Genomic DNA, 22357 nt, shown 5'->3' on the forward strand with positions numbered 1-22357 from the left:
CCTCTGCTTAAACTATCTATAATACAGAGTTTGTAATTGTCTAAAAGTGAATCATCATTAATAACCTTCATTTTCATTACTCACTATATTCTCTAGGTTAGTATTTTAATTATCCTTCAAAATACTTACTAGGCCATTGTTCTGATCTCTGGACAAACTCGTTTTTAGTGGTGGACGTGAGATGAGATGAGAACTGCCAGGGTAATACCTTGGCATGTAAAGATATGGGGCAAAGAATGGCTATGAAAAAAAAAAATGTAACAAAAAAGGGACAAACAATTACACAAATCAAAATGTAATAATAAAATAAAACTTATTTCAACAAAACACATCCTTTAGTTGAGTCTGATAAAGTGAAAAATAACAATTACTAATGGCTTTCTTTTGCATTGAACAGAATTAAATCAATTTTTCCAAGTCCTTCAGCACCAAAGGGTGGTTTGGCACAATCTTCTGGAGGAACAGAGTTGGAGTGGTTTTGGTAGCTACACTCTAACATCTGGTTTGAGTATGGGAAAAGGACCATTTAAGGATAATTTTGATAATTTCATTCTCTCAGATATGCTAAACGCCAAATCAGATGCTTAGTAAAACTTAAAATGTTCTCATAATTCTGAAGACAAATGTACCGAAAGAAAATGTGATGCAAAACAGCACCACTACAACTTCCCACATGTGTGGTAACCAATCTGAAGGCTTCCACAAATACTACTTTTTATAAATGTGTAAGTAGATCTTTATAGCAGAAAACATTTCAAATTTGTTTTGTGGAAATGTGTCCATGCATGTTGTTCAATACAAATACCATTTTTATGTTAATTACCATAAAATATCAGAAACAATTTTTAAAAATACTTTTTTCCCTCCACAGCTATCAGCTAACTCCGAGTACTATTTTTATTATGAAGTTTCTTTTTATCCCTGGGTACTAAAAGTAATTTGAAGGAAATAAACACTATCAAAGTTTCCAAAAGTCTTCTGCACATGAGTGTAAAGGGTCCAAATGGCTTTTAACATGGTCACTTCTAGAAGATATGGAGATCTCAAAATTACAAATATACTTCCAACAGAGGATTCTGCATTCTCCAGTCTTTTGAATTTTAAAATCATTGTAAAAATACATTCCCTGAAATTCACATGCTACCCATTGGCATATAATAAAACCTGTGTGTGTGCATGGCACAAGTCTGTTTTTAAGGGTCACAAACCTTACAACTGGCAATGCAGTTAAGAAGTACAAACTGCTTTTTCTAATATCGTGAATTATTTTTTACTTATCTGTGACTTTGAGTTAGGTTTTGAAATAAAGATTTTCATCTTATCTATTCTGTTTTAAGGCCATCTAATGGAAAGAAATAGAGCCTTTCCTAAAGGAAGCAGAATTACAGTGCTCATTGCTTTAAATTTATTACCCAGTTCTTAAAAAACAGAGAAATTTAAAAATAATGGCTATATTACAGATTTCCTATGTTTTTATACACAGCATTTTAAAAAAAATGTATTACCTAGCTACTTAATAAAACAGAACATACTATTTGGTTTGTGTTTCTGCACATGACAAGATTCTGAGTAGCCCACTGCAGCAAATTCAGCAGAGTAAGTAACTTCATGACTCAGTGGCCACTGTAGAAGGGAGGAGGTAAAATTTGTTGACATATTCAACTTTCGGATTTGTCTGTAAGGACTGAAAAAACCCTGTATTCAGAAGCAGCTGTAAATTAACTGAGAAATTAGTTTCATTCCTGTGTACATCAATTACTTAGATGGCATATGCTACAGCTTTTGAGTAATATTTGTAAAATACAAATGGTTCCATATTCTTAGTTGCTAGAGATAGTCTTTGCACACTGTAACACAATTACCACAAAAATTCATATACTCTTCCAACATATGAAATTACATGGTATGCATTTTAACTTTTAGTCTATGTGTGGAAGTTTGTTTTGGTTTAAATAGGTAGGAGAACCAATCTGTATCCTTTGCTTTACATTCATTAGTTAGTAGAGGATGACTAAGAAAATTCACTGGTTTGGAACTCTTTTAATGGTCATAAGGCACAAATTCTGTGGTAGTTTCTGGAAATGAAACTATCTCCAAAAAAAAGAATACTTCTGGAATAATTCAATGCCTCAGTTTTCCACTAACAGTTTAAACCATGTGGAAAACTCCCCAGCACAAAATGCTTAATGATCAAACCCTAGCCAAGAGACTAGCTCTCACTGCAAAGACTCTCCTCGGAAACACACAGCGAGCACCTGTTTGTTGGTTGTGAGTCACCAAACTACAAAACAATGAAAAAAATCATTCCAATTAGGCAATTATCTCACAACTCTTTTATAATTTCTAATTATGCCCTGGGCCCACTTCAGTTACTCCACTGCTTCCCAACCATGGGATTAACTCTCCATTATAGGCTTGAACACTGCACTCAGTTTTCCCTCGAAGTGCTGTAGCAAAGACATGAAACCATGAGATCAACATAATTACATGTTGGCCATAAAACAGTGTAGAGATGGTCTCTAGGTTTACAGGTGGCCTGTAAAGCATGAATGTGCTATTATTTTTTCCAAGATATCAAATAATTTGCTGGTCTTTTGCAGAAAAGTCTTCAAATACAAGAATTTCTAGCTCCGACCCAAGAAATCCAAATTAGACTTGCCTACTGTTCTGATCTTCCCCATAACAAACATGATATCCACAATGATTCAGGAGAACAGAGATTTTGAGAAGCTGGATTTGACTACAACTTGCAGCCAGCCTATGAGACAACAGTAAAACATCCAGCACAGTCCTATACTGAGAGCCCAAGTGCCAAGTTGAAGAGCTGCTCAAAGAGACTATACTCTTTCTTAGGGGGAAGGAGCATCTGATTTTAGACAAAAAACTAATAAATTATGTCCCTTCAAGCTCAAGGCCCAAAACACAGGAGTATGTGAAGAAATAAACATAATAATAAAAAAAAAAATCAGTATTTCCTGAAAATAATGAGGTTTTTTTCTCCTAACAGTTCAAAGGTTGTTTGTTTGGTTTTTTATCTTAAGCACGAATGAATGCTTAAAGACAGCAGGACAAGAACCATTTACTGGTCTGAATAATAGTAATATTTCAGCCTAAATTTCTAAATTTTCTACTATTATAAGGTTCTTACCACTTAGCTCAAGTATGTCATTTCATGAGAGTACATTTATGACTCCAAAGTAATCAACAATAACCACATTTATACCTTAGAACGGCAGTAAAAAATTCAGAAGTTCAATAAATTCAAAACAGAATTATTTCAGTCTTCATCAGGCAAAAAAGTAAGCATGCCTGAAAGCCTGTGTATGCATTCAATGCAAATGAACAAATACACTGATTGGAAGAACACCTTGTGACTTACAAATAACTGATTTTCTAATGCTTATTAGAGAAAAAAACCCACAAAACTTCAACTGTATACCATCCCATACTTTAAACCTTGTCATGTACAGTGACACAGACACAAGAAATTCCAATTAAACACCTACTTTAAGAAAGCTGAGCTAGTATCACATCCATATGATAAACATTTATCAGTGCTGGACTACTTTGTAATTTTACTTTGGACAACTGATGCAATTCCAAGTTATTTTTCGACAAAAACAAATTTTGCCCCTGTACTGAGGCATTTAGAACATATAATTTAAAGGTATATATACTCTTTTCTGCCCTGTTTTACAAACATTGATTTAGGAATAACTCAAAGTTTCTTTCCAGCTTATCAGCTTAAACATTTACCTACAGTCAAATCTACTTGAAGTTGAGACCATTTCCTGTACACAGAAGTAAGCTGTAATTTGTATCAGCTTTCTACTTTTTTTTTTTCCCCTGGTAGTACTCCAGAAAAAAAAAAAAAACAGTAAAAATTGACATTTAAAAATACCATACACATCCCAACATCCCACAAAAACATTAAGTTTAGATGAGATCTGACTATACAGTAAAGTACTTCAATAAACTTTCAAGTGAGCTTTGCCCAGGACTATGCTTTCTAAAGCTCACAAATAGCTCAAAAACGTATGTTTCATGTAATTTATGTAATTCCTTTAAACCAGTGCAACACCAGTTTATGGAAAAGATCCCAGAAAACTTTAAAAGAAGACAAAAGGGAAGACAGATACACATTCTTGTGATGTAGCTCCCCACTTGAGTTTCTCTCTGTTTTAACCAGTCACCAAGAAAAAGCCAAGATCCCTTCCAAAGTCTGTGAGCAAGTATGTGAATAATTAAGCACATTTACTTCACAAAAATGAAAAATAAAAAAACCTGAAATATCCTACAATTGCGCAGGGTCTCAAAATTATTTGATCTTTTTTCCCCTTGTGTAATTTGTTTTTCTGATACAACCTGCATGGGTCTCTTAGTACTTTATAGATGACATCTGCAATATTACTAGAGTAAATCTGAAGAATATTAATTGGTTCTCGATTATTTACCCGATTGTAAAATGGATGCTGAGGTCCTGTCATACCACTATAGTAACTGCTATGAGGCTGTGGTGATAAAACTCCATTATTAAAAGGTCCATTGAAAGAGGCTGTAGAAGAGCAAGCTGACGAAGGCTGACTGAAGAGAGATGTTGCTCTAGCAGGTGCCTCATGTAAAGGCAACGTGGGATAAGGAAGTCCTCCAATATTCATTTGATCTCTTGCAGCACGAACATCTGAAAAATAAAAAGGTAAAAAAAAAAGAAATTTTACTTGAAATCATAGGATGGTTTGTGTTGGAAGGGACCTTGACGATCATCTAGTTCCTATTTCCTTGACATGGGCAGGGACACCTCCCACCAGATCAGGTTGCTCAAAGCCCCATCCAACCTGGACTCCAAACACTTCCAGAGAGAAGCTTCCCTGTGCAGCCTGTGCCAGTGTCTCACCACCCTCACAGTGGAGAATTTCTTCCCAATGCCTAACCTAAAGCTATCTTCTTTCAATTTGAAACTCTTCCCCCTTGTCCTACCACTACATGCCACATACCACTTATAAGAAGTCCCTCTCCAGCTTTCCTTTAGGCTCCCTTCAGGTGCTGGAAAGCTGCTTATGGTCTCCCTGGAGCAACCCCACCTCTTCACACCAGTTCACAGCAGCAGTGAGTAGTCTGAATAGTTAATGCTGAGCGGAATGTTTTTGCAGAACAGAACATACCTGAACTTGATGGAATTTTTTGAGATTACAAGCAAGTAAACATGTGATATATGATGTTAATGAATTTGTATTCCTAACCAGTAAATTCAGAATTAAACTAAGAAGAAAGTGAATATGGGGCTAGACAAAGCAATTGAGACCTATAATTTTCCACAAAAACATTGTAAGCAACACAAGGCCTTAACGAGACGAACTTCTGTCTCGGCAATAATTGAAGCGTGGGGTTTGTTCTTAAAACAAGGCACTGCCAAGGCTAAGGAGGCACCAAAAGAATGCAAACATCTGCACAGAGACAACATAAAAATGCCACAACCAGCAGATAAGGGAAAAATTATGGCTAGGGTCTAATTTTGCTCTGTAAGAAGATAATGAAGTTGGCAAAAACAAGAAAGGTAAAGGGTTCAAGTTTGAGGAAGACTTCTTACTTCATCCAAAGACCCCCTAATGACCCCCGGATATCTCCCCAAGAGAGGACTTTACCTAGACTCTGCCCAGACTCTGCCTATCATGAATATTGTAATAACATAATGCAATCCCTATGAATATATATGTAAACCCACCCCTTTTTAATATTCATAGAATTGTAATCAATATAAGGTAATTCTAGAGTTTCAGAAGTGTGCGTGTGAGTGGAGCAGAGACTCCCCATGCACCCAGCGCTGTTTTGCTCACTGCAATTTCAATCTTATTAATTAAATTAAACCATTAACAGAATATTGAGTCTCGGTCATTTTTAACAAAGATAATTGCTTAACAACTACTGCACAATAAAGAACACTTGGCCTATACTTGGATGCATTTAAATATCATACTACAGCATATTAAAAAGTAACTCACAGGTGCCAATTGCACAGGTAGTGTAGTATACACCAAGTGGAAATGTTACACTTTGTTCACTGGCTTGAGTTCTACAGAATTTTACTGACAGTCTTCAAAATTTTAAATATCCAGAAGTCAACTTGCATCTCTGCTACTAAAATATTAGGTGTATTGATTTCCTCCATCTGCTAAAGCCATCTTCAAATCAAGAACAGTAGATTCCCTCCAAAAGGTATTACTTAGTCTAGTATGATCTGGTCCTTACAGCAAAGCTGTAAGTGAAACTGAGTTGCCTGTTACTGAAGTCAAATCAGACAATCCGAAGGTCGGATTTGATGAATAAATCAGGATTCTGCATAACATGCAAAGTAGCTCTATCAAAAATGAAAAAAAAAAATTATACAATTGTCATTTTCTATTTACTTAAAAGCATACTCACCTGCAATGATTTCTCGTAGCTTGGGATCTAAGTTCACAGTACAAGGCAAAAAGGTTCTTACATCCCGTGCAACAAGAACGGGTGTTCGTGAAGATAAAAATACTTCAAAGTTCCGTATATCTGCATCAATTTCAAGCAGAGGCTCAACATCTTTAGTTGTAGGAATATTCTTTGAAATTCTAGGGGGAAAAAATAAGATAAGTCCTAAACCATATTCATTAGAGTATGACTTCCATTTGCCTAATGATATTTCAAAGTGAAATACTAGCACACTGCAATCCATGCTCCAAAATGTGAAGAGAACCCATGAAGAGCTGCATTGTCTGTAGAAAGAACAATTTAACATTTTCTAACAATCAAGAAATCTCGAACTGCTAAGTAATCTGATCTAAGTGTATGATTCTGAGGAATCTCAAAGAAGCCATACCACAGACTAAAATTAGACCAGGAATTTAGAGACAGATAACACCAAATCCAAAATAAGGGGAAGTTAACATTTGTCAGCTTTAACCTAAAAAATTTGTCAAACTTTATCCTTCACTTTAGTAAGTGAACCGCCAAAAAAAAAAACCAAACACAAAACACCACAAAAAACCAAAAAAACAGCAACAACAACAAAACAACACAAAAAACATGGGCAATATCAAAGTAAAACTTGTATACTCAACAGAATCTGTGCAGTGTATATTTTACACTAGTACTTAGCTGGTACCTTAGGTTCTTCGACTTTGTCTTATATGAAACTACAACTAAACTGACTGTAAAAATGTGCATGTTTTTATTCAAACATCAGAAATTTAAAAAAAAAACAACACCCCCAAGCACTAATGCACACTTTAGTTATATACATCTTTACTTGTGAGTATTCTAGACAAGGCTTGAACACCAGCAAAATGAAAATTAAGTCAGTTTTTAAGTCAGGGACTGAAGAGTTAAAGAGTGGCCTACTTCAACACTTAAATCTACAAAATAAAAAGCCAAAAGAGAATGTGACATAGATTTAAATAAAACACACAGCTGATGAATCACATGAAACAAATTAGCTGAATTTTAATGCGAGCTCTGCTTAAGTCTGAATGCGAACAGTGTTCTGAACACGATGAACAAAGCTACTGTTCAGAAGCCAATAACCCACTGCTGGTGTGCAGATTGAAGTCTCTATTCTAACCTCCTCAGCTCAATGTCTTAAACTACGCCTTTGAAAGAAATATTTATGTAAATGATAATCTTTTGGCAAAGAGACACAAAAATCACATGTGCCTGTACTTCTCAGATAAAAAAGAAAAGGTTAGCATGTAAAGCACTTTAGGAGTTACTTTTTCTAAAATCTAAGCATACAGATCTAAAAATAAAGCATGCTCCTCTGAACACCCTATTCTCATTTGGGGGTTAGATTTTCCTGAAGCAGAAGAATAATTCTTTGACTCAGAAACATCACAAACTGTGTTACAGTGTGTCTGTTTCCAGCCCAAAACAGAACATTACATTGGCAGAAGAGAACCTTAAAAATTCATTTCACTATTCACATCCACATGTGTCCTTTCCATGTGCAGCTAAAATTAAAAACTGCTTTCAGTATGGATTAAGTTATATTCGAATAATGACAGGTTATTTCTGGCTTTTTCCTCAAATAAAAAAAATTCACTGCAGGTACATAAAAGTATGTCACCTTATATTACCTTCAAGAGTCTGGGAATTTGCTCCTAAGTTTTTCTAAGTTTTTCTAAGTTTCACCTTCCACTTCCACAGCTGCCTTGTAAAAATAACCACCATGGTCCAAAAGTGAATCCAGCACAACTCAGATGCTAGGCTGTTGAGCAGCACGTGACACAGCCTTCCTATTTTCCACCTACTGAAGCAGATGGTCACCACCACTGGATGTGCTCCTTCACCACACAACCAGGTGGTGGTCAAAATGCAGCAGCATCAGCTACCTTCATCCACACTGAAGGCTGTGCTGTGCCCACATTCCCCATTTGGGTGTTTATGCCAGATCCTGGAGCATGCCAACAAACTCTATTGCCTTCTCCTCCAGCCTTCACGATAAGGGTTTCCAGGTCTGTGCTCAAGGCCAATGCTGTTAAAGTGCAGCTGAGTAATTCAAGATTGTCTGCTGTGGTAACAGCTGTAAGAAACTCTTATGTGGATTCTCCATCCCTGGAGATATTTAAAAAGAGACTGATGTGGCACTCAGTGCCATGGTCTGGTAACTGCAGTGGTAGTGGATCAAGGGTTGGACTTGATGATCTCTGAGGTCCCTTCCAACCCAGCCAATTCTATGATTCTATGATTGGAGGCCTCCCTTGCTTGATTTGAGAACTCCCTTCAAGTTCAGGTCTTTGCCCCTGGTCCTTGTCTGAACTACATCTACAAACCTTACTGATCATGACTTTGACTCACTGAATTGACCTCCTGGCTTAACTTAAAATGTACCTCATGGCTACACACCACTGGGTTGTTTGCTGTTCCTGGTTACTGACACTGAACCTGCTCTGATCTTCCTGTTTGGCCACTGTGGGACTGCATCCCTTGCTGATGAAGACAACACCCTGCCTGCCTTGCTGTCCTCCTCAGCTTTCAGCTCATGGAGCAGCCTACCCCTGATGCTTCCAGACTGGTGGAAAGTTGACTTCTCTGTAAGCCCTTATATCCTGAAGGGCAATTCTTCCTGCTCTTTCTAAACCTCTCTCCCTGAAGGCGAAAACAAAGGAAATCTAAAAGTTACTCTTTGCACACCTGAATTTTTTATTCCCTTCATGTGTTTTACAGGAGCAAGTAACTATGGAAACCAGAGTCACTTCACTTTTGAACTCTATAGAAAGAGCAGATCTAATTCTTATTAGTTAGTAAACAGCAGGCATGAGCAGGAAGCCATGTCAGGCTTTGTCTATCACATGCCTTTCACATCTATCTTTCAGTACTGGCTAAGAGAGAAATATTGCTTAAAATAATGAAATAACTTTGCATTAAAAATGACAAAAAAGATTTTTTGAAGGGTTTCATGCTGAGTAACATGAAAACTAGAACATCTGGACCACTCTGGAATGCAATATGAAATTCAAATACTTAACAGTCTGCTAATTAGATATCTGATTTCTAATACCTAATAATCAAATGCAAATAATACAATGCTTTGCTCTGAAGTTATTTATGTGGTCAGTATAGTGACTGTATCTTTATGCCTAAGGTTCCATTTTTGCTGGATGAAAAGCTATCACACAAAACACTCCACAAAGTTTGCTATCAACATATCAAGGATAGTGCTGCAAATACTGATTCAAACTGAAATTTGCAACAGGTTACTGAACACTGAAAACCAGCATTTGCTTATATACACACCTGTATAAAGGCACAAGTAAGAAGTCATCACACACTCAATATAAAAACATACGGGAATCAATGTTTTATGTTAACAAAGACCAAAAAATAGAAAGATATAAATACAAAAGTTATTAGTGCCTCCGTGCAAATTAGGTGGTACAGAGACTTAACAGAGTCAATGCAATAGCTATTTAAAAACTATTACAGTAGGTACTGTACTACCTACTGTACCCCCCCAAGACAGACTACATCACATTTATTGTGAGTTAAGAGGCAGAATATGGGTCACTAGCAACATGTAGGTAATGTGTATTTCCTGTTTACCATCTTACCTCACAATGTTTTCCAGTGATCTCAGGTTTTGGATAATTACTCTACTTTAGACAAAAATGTTCAGAATACACAAAAAGCCATAATCTCCAATTTTATTTCCAAACTTTATGAATTCCTTAAGAAGTACAGAAGTTTTCTTTCCTGACATTTTTTATAGTGTTGCTAAAACTAAGGCTTCTGTATTCCACTCTAAACTAGTATCAACCAGTGGAGCTTGGAGGGATCTGAAATATACACAGAAGCCATTAATGCATCCTAAATATACTTTAAAAATTTAAAACTATCTGGAAAGTATTTTAGAAATATGCCTTATTACTCTACACTGGAAAGGTAACAAAAAAAGCTAAATATTTTTTTTTAATGAGCTTTTGCTCCAATCCTTATTCTCTCCCTGTTGCCCTTTCATCTGAAGTTACTTCTTGCTTGCTGTGTCCTCTGGTACTCTCTTTACTTCTCTTTTACACTCATCTAGGTCTATTCAGTGACAGTTTCAGCAACAACCACCCACTACTTAACTGGTGTGCTGCCTCTTAACACTGAGACCACACTATTATCACAGTAAGAAACAGTAATTTTATGTGTCCCAAGTTCTAAGTAGGAGGCAATAAAAAGAAACCAAAAAACCCAAAAAGCAGGAAAAATATTTAGAAATAATTCCTCACTGTGAGGTCTACAAGAATATTTAATTGTCTGCTTAGAGGAAGAGATTTATTTAAACCTGGCCTGGGCAAAAGATGATTGCAGAGAACATAATAACCACAGTGATGAATGTGGCACCTTCCACGACTTTTTCATTTTTAATTTCTATAATCACTGAAAAGCTACACTTCTTAAATTAATACATCAATAGATTTTATACAACTCATAAATCCCTCAACAGTTAATCTCACCCCTTTTATTAAAAGGTATTTAAACAGTGTCAAAACTGGAATTAGCATAATAACCTTTCAGAAAAGTTACATTTTTGAATCATCTTGCTCAATTTTAACATTGCGAGATTTGCTGAAAACATGTAACATACTTTTTTAAAGAATAATTTAATAGATATTTGTCTAAAGAACTATAATGAAAAAGTAGACAAATAATGCTTATCTTCAGTTTTTATTTTACTTTTCTTCTTACTTATGTATATTAACAAAAAACCCTCAAATGATTTAGACAAAAGCTTTTAGTTCAACACATAATTGCAACAAAATTACAATAATTGTACCAATTAAAATATTCCTGAATGAACAGTTTGTCATCTTAATGTTCCAGTGGTTTATAGAAGGATCTACTTAATTAGCTGAAATTGCTTTCCAATGTTAGTATCAAATGTCATTTGTTAAAAGTTGAACTATTTCGAAAATAATTTAACAAAGCAATTTTACAAAACACCAAGAACCAACATTTTCTTTTCAGCTGAATAAAGCAAGCAGATGTGTCATCAAATTGCTATAAAAATAAATGAGCCTTTACATGGGAAAAATAAATTTTACTACTAGTGCTATGGAATACTATTTTCTGATTTTTTATGAAATCAATCTCTTTAACAAAATCATTTAAATCTTAGTGGTATTTTTAGTATGCTGTAAATACACTTTCTTAAATTGAAGTAATAAACAACGTAGTAGAAATATTCAACTGTATGTAAAACAGAAAAAAGTTTTAACCTGCCTAAGTGATTTCCTAATTTGATTAACATGGGTATATCTCACAAAAGACCTGAATCTACCAGTAAAGCATAGCACAAATGAAACCACACTACAGAACTCCAAACCTAGAGTAAACAGCTGCCCTTCGTCTTACAACTACCCTAGGTTTTAACAGTTTAATCTGAGGAGAAAAAAGGAAAAAACAGGAAAGGAGCAGGTGTTATCTAGTAACCTGAAATTAAGTATTTCTCTGGTTACCGTTATTGGAGATAACTATTTTCACAGTTGTTTCCAAAGAGGTGTAACTTCATTAATACACTGGAAAAAACCAAGCAAAATCAAGTAGCAGTACTGAAACTGGAAATACAGTATACAGAACTGAAGAAATGAAGAAACACCAACAATTTCTACTACTGCTATATCAGACAGAGTAGATTACATCCAGAAATTATTCCTTAGAATGGTGTAAGAGCTGCAAAAGCATAAAAAAGATCAGTAAATGAGCTATGGCTAGATAAGATCCTTTAGTCATCATCCCCCCAAAAAGAAACCCAAATAAAAGAAACCTTTTCTATTAGTCTTTTACTTTGGTTGTGTTCTCCTTTGGCACACAGTTTTGCCTCCAATTTGTCATCCATCATAGATAGATGACATACAATCATAATACATGCAAGCACAAATACTTGATTGCAGAGCTTAAATTCAGCCCAAGCGATGGATGAATTGTGTGTTACCAAGGTTTAATTAACACCTATTTACAGCTGTGAGGAAGGTACAACCATTTTCTCATCCTGGATGATGTTTCTCTCTCTCTCTCTTTTTCCACACCCTCCCCGCCCCCGAAAAAGCAGGGATTTAAGATTCCCTCAGCTTCCCCAAAGTATCTTTCCAAGGAAGTTAAGATAAGGGTGGAGACAGTAACCTGAACAGATGGCTCATGAGACTTTCTTCTATCCTGATCCAAGCTCTCACGTTCTAATATTCTGAATGAATACATAGTCAGGTCACAGTTCAGGGATCAGCAATTATTTGCTGGCATCCTTACAAAGAATTGATAAGCACACAAAAATTGATAAGTCTTAATACTCCAAAGCAAATTAAACCTGGACAAAGAAAGAGAAGGAGGACTGTCCCTGATTATATCAAGCACAACAGAGTAACATCAAAAGCAGCCAGTAGGAAGTGCTTGAATAGAAAGTTTTGTGAATAAGCAAATTCTGTATCATTAAGCAAAACAAACTCAGTTTTAGGGACAAGCACTCTCCCCTGAGTAAGCATTTTAAGCACTGAGACAGTGAATCATGGACTGAATCAGGTAACTGCTAGAGTCATATTCAGAAAGCTACAGAATCCAGATCCTAAACCCATGAGAGAGAGGACAATAGTTACCACTGATCTACCAAATCCTTGGGTGAATGTTCTACCCCAGTGTTATACAGACATGACCATGAGGAAATTCTCATGGATTATTATCTGCTTTATAATGCCTTTTTTCAAAAAGGGGCAGTGTATTTCCTGCCATTTTCATTTCAAAGGCCAACTGTAATTTTACTACAGTGCTCATGCCTGCCTTGAAAATATATCATGCTCACCAGAACCAGAAGGTTCCTCCAAGTTCTCATAGAGGCTGCCCTAGTACTTGGTATAACTAATTTGAACACATTCATCTTTGAATTCAAAGTATCCTTAGGTGCTGTGTTTTGTGTTGGTATTTTCCTCCTGCTGCAAACATGCTCAAACCACATTTATTTGTCCAGGCTTTTTAATGTCTTCAGCTACTGACTCTAGAGGATCCTGAACAGGCTCTAGATGCAAGGTAAGCACAAGACTCAACATAGGCCTCACACAGAACTCTGGTCATTCACACAAGCAAAACTTTAGATGCTGCTGGAATTCCAGGGGAAAAAATTCAGACACCTGTAATTTTCCACCTGTTAACACGTGTAGTCAGTCATTTTCTGAACTGCATTCTTGAACTCAAAGGGCATATACATGAAACCTTAACACATGGAACAGACTTTATCAGCAAAGACAGTCCAGGTACTAACAGCTTTAGGAAGTGAGAAGCTGGTAAAACTACCATGTCTGTCAGAGAACTGGACAGGCCACAGACGCAGGAACTGTTGCTACCATCAGATTTCACAAGGCAAAGGCAACAGGCAAGAGGGTTAAAAAATTACTTCAGTGACCCCTCGGAACAGCTTCCAATAAACAAGGTACTGCAGACTTCAGTTTCTGCTGCGATGAGGAGGATACAAATGGATAAAATATGTTCAGTAGATAATGTGATTTAGTGAGTAAACTTCATGAGGAAAGGCTCTGAGAAGATACTCCCTCCCACACAATCAGCTTTAGTAGCATGATTTGTAATCAAAGAGGTGGTGATACCAAATCACTGCTGTCTACAACCGTAAGCAGTAAAAACATACCCAGAAAGAAAGAAAGGTGACTAAAACTTGGAGCCTCAAAATGTAAAACTAAGCATCTACAAGTAAGGTCTTTTCCCCAGAGAAATAATTGACTCAAACGTCTTAGACTGAGGTAGACTTGAGAATCCAATAGGCAGAGAAGAAAGTATTCAAGCAAAACTTGGACTCCTCACTGCATGGGAAATCAGACTGTGATTATACTCGAAGCAAAATTTTAACTGAGACTATGGCTCTCCTCATCCTCTTTATCATCTTTTCTACTGCAGTACCTTTTTGACAAGTGATGACTACAGTCTCACAAGTAATGATGAAATCTCACGGTGTTTAGAATTTATATACATCACAGGTTTGTATAATACAAGACCCTCCTTCTTTCCATTATTTTGCTATTCCTGTTGTAACACTGTTTCATTTTCTGACTGTTTCTGAGCACTGAACATATTCAGAAAAATCTTCAATAATCTGAATCTTTCCTCAGTGCATATTTACAGCTGATTACTATGTTATCAGGATTACAAATGAGATTATATCCCCCACTGTTACGATACCTGTATCCACAATGACTTGAATCTGCAATTTACTCAGCTACTTTCCACAAACCTCTGTGAACACTGTGGGTTTATATCCCTACATTGCATCTTCTCCCTTTGCCATGCCATTTACAAGTCAAAGAACACAAGTATTACTCTTGGAAACTTTACCTGAAAGTTTCTCATGAGACTCTTATTCCTACCTTTAACTTCCCTTCCCTTTAACTTATGATTGCCTGAAGCAATCTTGCTGCTTGTTACCTTAAATTTTAATATAGTTAAATGTTCTTACAACAAGATCTTGCTTAAAATTTCTTAAATTTCAAAATACTGTATTTCCTTCTTCACATGTTCATTGACTGTTGAGAAGTCAGTTTCTTGAAACGTATCTCTACAAAAGCTGGTATATCATTTATTTAGAACTTGCACTGACATTCATTCTGGCACCATGCCTGTTTCATGCAGTATTCCCAAGAGAGAATATTCCCATACCTGCTAAATTTACAAGTCTGAAGTATCAAACATTCAAGAAAAACTGGCTTTAATCTGACAAGTTAATTCTCTTACAACTCCATTTACAGAAAGCTCACCTATTTTATTCTACTTCAGGTCTTTAAAAATTTGCTTTCTGCAGTTTCTGCAAACCATTTTGGCATTACATAAAAATGACATTAGGAGGATTCTTCACAGCAACACAGAAGAGAATGCAGCACAATAATGTAAATGCAAGGAATGTAGAGTAGAGGTATGTAAGTAAATGTAGAGGAATACTAACTGTATGTCACAATTATAAATGAAATGGTGAATTTAATTAAAGTAGAGCAGGACAGAGAGGTGGATAATGACAATAGTGGGCATGACTACAGAACAACCTAACCACAAAAGGGGAAGGAAAACAGACAAAAACTCAGAATTAGGAGCTTAACCTGGCAAGGAGAGACTCCATAAAAATCCTGATGATGAGAGATGACTTGAAAAGGCAACACATAAGCCAAAAGGACTAAATACTGTTACTACTAAGAATACCAACTGGAAAGCTAAACCAAGCAAAAAGGGAGGTTGGAAGTGAGATGATAGAAGTGAAATGATACAGCAAATCAGTTTAAGTAAATAAAAAAAGACATTTCCCTCCAGAATCTGGAAATGCAGACAACATTTTTTCATTTTCAAAATTTGACAGAGTTACAAAGCATGAGCTTGTTCCCCTCTTACAAAAGAACGACAACACGGTGCCTCTGTCACTAAGAAAGAAGTTTAAGTAACTCCAATCCATATTGTTGGCAAAGTGCCTGTGCCACAAACTGAAGCCTAATTTTGGGTTTGTTTTGTTGTTTGAGGATTTTTGTTTGGTTTGGTTTTTTGTTTGTTTTCTTTCAAGACTCTGGGAACTTGTTGGCAATGTGACATCCCGCAGGTTTCCTCATCTCTGCAGTGTGATACAACACAGACACACTGCTTTCATGCTCATCAATATAATCTTCCATTTTTATCACTGTATGTCTAGAAAAGCACTCACAAGTTTACTTTGCCTAATAGTTCTTCACAATAAGAATGTATTAGTGGTGAGGGTTTGTTTTTAATAGCTAGTTGAAGCACAGAGATTTGAGCATATTAATTGAGTAACAACACTGAGATACCCATTTTTTTTTTCAGAGTACTCCACCAACTGAAAGCTTTGGATATAGCTGTGAACACTGAGCACTTGCTGGTACCAGCATACAGACCCTAAGCTGTACCAGCTCCTGACAGAGGCACCAATCCTGCCCAAGTGAAAGGCACAGCACAGGTACCTGGTCCAGCATCACACAAACTCTGACAAATAGTTAGTTCTACAGCAGCTTTCAGCTGTCCGAGTTTAGTTTGCCTGTTGTGTTATTTTTCAGCTATAACAGCACTGAGATGACACAGAAAATGTCTCTCCTTAGATAAATGACACAGCCTGTCTCTGCAACCTGCAAAATCAAGTTCTGGGCATTACAAGGCAGGGATCATGTGGAGGCAAACAGCATTTTCTCACACCAATCATCTACCTCAGCGCACACGTGACTGGAATTATCTAAAGTTTAATTATTTTTAATGCTTGAATACTTGGTTCTTTCCATCTTACTGTGCTTTCTGTACGCTGTGAACCTATTGCTTACTGGAATCGCTGAAAAACGAGGCAGCGGGGAGCAGCGCCTTCCCCTCAGCAGCCACCGCGCAACAACCGCGCAGCGGCCGCCCCCTGCCGGCGCTCTGCGGCCCTCACCCGACAGCGCCCCCTGCCGGCCCGGCCCGCTCAGCAGGGCGAGGCTGGCAGCGGCCCAGACAGCCGCCGGGACAACAAGCCCTGGCTCGGTACCGCGGGCTCGGTACCGCGGGCTCGGTACCGCGGGCTCGGTACCGCGGGCTCGGTACCGCGGGCTCGGTACCGCGGGCTCGGTACCGCGGGCTCGGTACCGCGGGCTCGGTACCGCGGGCTCGGTACCGCGGGCTCGGTACCGCGGGCCATGCCCAGGAGTTACCTGCGGTGACTCCAGGGCTGATCGGCCGCTTGCGTTAGCGCTCCGCCCCGCGCAGTCAGCAGCGAAGGGGGAGGCGATGGGGAGCGCTCTCCCGGCGGTGCCTGCACTTTCTAACGCGGTATTTAATAATCTGGGAAAGAAGCTCTGATGTCTCCTCATATGGAGAATGTGATCAAGCCTGGAACTCCCACACCTGGGAGGCACAGAGCCTGCGAGACTGCTTTCACCCAAGGGAAAGGGAGCAAGCAGATCCCTCACCCCACACACCCTACAGTTCAAACGCAGCAAAACCAGAAAAGAATTCACTGTCACAGTAAAAGGAAGTTTGGCACAAGCTATTCCATGCTAGGAAAACTGTGTTCTTGCTCTTGTTCTTTAGTATTATGGTTCGTAAGTACCATAATACTAAAAAAGAAAATCCTTGCAGAACAAACTGCACAAACACAAACTCAGTATGGGAACAGAAGCTATGGAAGTAAAAAACTTGCTACCTATTCATGAGGCTCCAAATGGAAAAGCTACTTTATAAACTAGAAAACCTTAGAAAACAGAAATTTGGGTTTTAAAAGAGGAAATACTCCACTTTGAACTGATGCAGGAAAGATACTCAAGCCAACTGACTTCAAACAGTTGTAGGCAAAAAGAGTTAAATGACATAGAAAAGATTATTTTGGACAAAACAGACTTTTCAAAGCATTAGATCACCCCAGAGATGAGTTCACAGACCTTTTCATCTTCAGCATATGGTAAAGATCATCACCCGGATCACCACACAGAGAAGATCTCAGTTTTGTCACTACATCAGTAGTTACTTAGAAATTAGTTAGTAATATGGTTCTCTTTGTTTTTAATACAAAGCACACATTAGTAAGTGGTGCAATTGACAGCAGCGGAAGTAATTTGAAAGTTTCCAAAAGTTAACTGAAGAGTAAGATTGTGGCAGTTTTAGATTACAACTTGGTAGCTGTTTGAAAGCCATGTTATTTGATAATAATTAGTAATGATCACTTTTAATAACTGAAAGTGCATACTGTTACCAAAATAACACTTACCTCTCATAGATGGTTTTTAAAGTCATCTGATCTGGAACACCTTCAGTCTCTTCAAGGTGCAGTATAAGCCACGACGTTCTGTATGGCCACTGCTCTGTGAGATTGATCCAGCTAGCCAGTCTGTCCCAATTGAATGTGATCTGATTAGCTCTTAATAAACGACCTAATGTAACAAGGGAGGAGAGAAGAAACACAGGAGATTTTTTTTTTCCTTTTTGAAAGATAACCTTTTTTTTCTCAACAGCTATGTAGGTTCTTTACCCCAATCTGTGAACTTTCTGGTATTATATTTCTAGCTTGGTAAGTACAAAATCATCTCAAGTTGCATCTCAAAGTATCATTTGACAACCTAATAAAAATTCTTGCAAATACTGTTCAGAGCATGAGATTCTCCAAAACTGTCAAACTCAGCTCCAGGTTAAACACTAATTACTACCATCCTGTTACAGATGAATCACACATTACTTTAACAAAACTCAACAGAGAGTCTCACACAGCATTAATTTTTCAATCTAAACACAAAAATAACGCTAATACTGTGCAGTATCTGTGCATTAGCTTATGAAATATGGTCAAAACAAGTTAAACATAAACTGCCATCTTCAATAGCCAATGAAGAAAAATTCAAAACTATACACCAAAGACCCCAGTACCTGAAGGCAACCAGGAAAGCTGGAGAGGTACCTTTTACAAGGATATGTAGTGAGCTAGGATGAGGGATAACAGTTTCAGACTCTAAGAGGATAGATTTAAATTAGATATTAGGAAGACACTCTTCACTATGAGGGTGCTAAGGCAGTGGTATGTAGGTTGCCCAGAGTTGTGGCTGCCCCCTCCCTGGAAGTGTTCAAGGCCAGGGTGGATGGGGCTTTGAGCAACCTGGTCTAGGGAGAGGTGTCCCTGCCTGTGCAGGGGTTTAGAAGTAGATGAGGTTTAAGGTCCCTTCCAACTCAAACCATTCTATGCTTCACTTTATTGTTTCAAATTAATAAGGGTAAGACTTACAACATAACTCGCCAAAAAACCAAAACAACACATCACAGAAAAAAAAAATGCTATAGTTTATGCATTCAAATTTCAGCACTTTTTATAGAACTGTATTACTAATATTGGTGATGACATACATCTTACAGCCTGAAAGCTCTGCTCATGAAGCTGTTCATAGAATTATCATATATAACCTATATATATGTAACAATATATAATTAAGAGTGTTCTCATAGGGTTTTTTACAAGTAACAGGCTTGTGATTTTTTTATACTTTCACATCTGCACTAAAATTTGCCAAACTCAGATATTTCATGCTACAAATTGTAATAACCACACTAGGAGACTGCATATTTATTTAAAAGATTAACTCAAAATTTTTGATCTGTTGTCACACATAAATTATCACGGAAAAAAGGGAAAAAATGGGAAAATGGCATATTAACATTCCTCTATTAATTATACTAGCATTTTGTTAATGGAACAGAATATAAGTCATGGCTTCTTTTACTTAAATTGAGAACAGCACTGACATTTAATTTTTAATAAAATGAAGGTAAATTAGGACAATCCAAACTGGGAAAGTACTGGGAATAAAACTGAAGAGACTGCCAACCCCTCTGCATAATCCAGGTTGGTTTGCAGGCACTGAACCTCAGAGACATACAACTGCTTTCTTAGATCATACTTCATACTTAGAGGGTCACCTTGGCACTGTACCAGACCAGGACCAGTTCCATGTACTTGACATACTAGAGATAACTTCTCCCAAATGCAAAGTAAAGTTGGGCAGTGGATGTGGCATTGACACTACCATAGCAGTTTCTGCACACAAATGAATCATCAGGAGTCAATTCAGTTTGTGCTTCTGATTATTCTGTGCACCTACTGGTAAAGCAAAAACCCTGAGTGAGACCTGGAATGGCTGCTGCAGATTTCCTAGCTCCAGCTATGAGCTGTGAAATAGGGACAGGCTGATATCTGAACTGCACCATGTGCAGGGAATTTGGCTACAATCACCAGACACAGAACTTAATGGCAGATCTGCTGAATCCATCCTTATATGCTTGCAGGCAACTGTGATACTTTTTGAACCCATCAAAGTTGTCTTCCCAAAGTTCTCTCTCTCAAATGATCCAGGTCGTATTAGAAAATTAGATTTTATTTTTTTTTACTTAAGCATTATATCATAATATATCATAATAATATATTTAAAATATATGTCATATTTATAGAAAGTACAAGGGTAATTATACATAATCGTTTATTGCTAGTATTATTGGTATAATCATACTGTAGTCTTCCTAGCAATTAAATTTGATCAGGATTACTAAACCCAGAAGTTGTAGAGATTCTATTTTCATTAACATAATCCAGAGCTTGTGATTTGATTTGTGTTGAAATAACTAAAATACAAGAGCAGAAGTATCTTCCTTGAAAACCCAACAATATTCACTTTGTTCTCCATTTGTACAGTTCTATTTGCCCATTAGTGAGATCCTTTATCATAAAACCAAGAACTCAGATTTAAAAAGTTGAGAAGTGGCATAAAAACAAGTAATCCTTTTTACGCTGAGAAAAAATTCTACAGCACAGAAGATGTAGAGGAGTCATGTCATCTTCTCAGGGTCTCTTTAAGCTGTAATGGCTTTCATACCAATGCAAAAATAAGTTAGAGTTACTGAAATCAAGCTTTTGCCAGGGTACTGTTTTCTGGTTAAAGACTGATCCAGTTCTGAGTAAAAGTCCAAGTTGCCCATAAGCCTTACACCGTACTAAAACAAATGCTTAAATAAAACCTCCAGAAACTGAGGAAAAATAATATTCTCTTTTTAGTCCAGCCCCTAGAGATTTGTTTTCTTGCTATTAGCACTTGATGAATTTTACTTTTCAGATATTTAATAGTTTCTGAATCCATGTAAGCTTCCCCCATCCATATGATACTGTTGCAGTTATGCATTTAACTATATACAGCATGAAAAGTAACTCAATTTAGTTGTTCTGAATAGCACTGAACAGTTAGCTGTAAGGCTGTTCAGTGCTTTTTAGTGTCTGTATTAGAAAGTCAGTAAATAATCATTCCCCACTCACTTAATATATGAACCATGAGTTTATTAGACTCCCATGAGTCCTTTTCCAGTTTGCAGTTTTCAGACCTCCAAGATACCAATGTTTTGATTGTTTCCACTGAAGGAAAAAGGACTCCAAATATCCATACTAAAAATGTAAAGGATACATACCTTGCCTTTTAGGATATCAGTGCTACAAGCTTTGTTCACACTAGAGTATTACAAAAAATTGAAAAGTTTATTTTAGTATCCCAAAAGACTATTGAAAAATATAAAACTTCCTAAAAATGTAGACTTGAATTATCTGACTCCCAACTGAAGTTAATGGAACAACAAATACAATCTTTGCTTGCACTCTCTAAGAGTTTGCTTCAGAAGGATTTTCAAAATCAACACCATGGACTGACTTACTAAATTTAAGTTTTCATGCTAAAAAATCTGAGTGTTAACTACAAGCAACCAAAACACGATATTGTTCACTGTACACAAACACGCAACACTTACCTGTCACGGAAACAATGTTCAGCAATCTTCTCATTGTCTGAGGACTGATGTCACTGAACCAATCCTCTGTAACCAACAGTTTGGTCAAATCAAAAGACATTTGGCGGGTAATGGTTCGTTGCATCTGACGTCTCCGGTAAGTATCCTGATAAAGACACAAAAAAGCAAGAATTAATCAGTAGTGTGAAAAACATTTTTGTATTTGAAACACTTCAGTTTGACTTGATTGTAAGTTAGAACCTTTGTGAATATATGTATGTGACACTGACATAAAATGCCATCAAAACATGAAAAATAGCTCTGTAACTGTTGAAAGTTATTTCCATATAAGCCAAGAACTCATAAAAATTACATATTTTGATTCAAAGCCAATTCTGAGAGGGCAAAAGAGAGTGACACAGTGAGATATTTTGTAAAAAGGTTACTAATTTCAGCACTGACATCTTTGTTTCCTACTGCATTTACCAAAAGTTAATGGTACGCACTTAGTAATTACATTCTAAAATTAAAGTGAACACCATGTTCCCCTGCTACAAAACTGCCCAAATCTCTATCTAGCTCAAAAAAGTCAGAA

At 37.0% G+C, this 22357-nt stretch overlaps 1 protein-coding gene across 8 annotated transcripts in view; it reads right to left on the minus strand.

The window, feature by feature from the left end:
- Positions 1–22357, minus strand: part of KIDINS220 (kinase D interacting substrate 220) — a 70758-nt gene that overhangs the window by 14751 nt on the left and 33650 nt on the right. For 6 of the 8 annotated variants that reach the window (XM_071741855.1, XM_071741852.1, XM_071741856.1 and 3 more), the window contains 5 exons: positions 21784–21928; positions 18224–18386; positions 6421–6599; positions 4455–4681; positions 130–240 (listed from right to left, as the gene is read on the minus strand). In XM_071741855.1, coding sequence (XP_071597956.1) covers positions 130–240; positions 4455–4681; positions 6421–6599; positions 18224–18386; positions 21784–21928 — 825 coding nt within the window. The remainder of the gene's footprint in view (positions 1–129; positions 241–4454; positions 4682–6420; positions 6600–18223; positions 18387–21783; positions 21929–22357) is intronic. The other 2 variants (XM_071741858.1, XM_071741859.1) reach the window with 1 other exon arrangement.

The sequence above is a fragment of the Heliangelus exortis genome, chromosome 3 (genome assembly GCF_036169615.1).
Source record: "Heliangelus exortis chromosome 3, bHelExo1.hap1, whole genome shotgun sequence".
Classification (NCBI taxonomy): Eukaryota; Metazoa; Chordata; class Aves; order Apodiformes; family Trochilidae; genus Heliangelus; species Heliangelus exortis.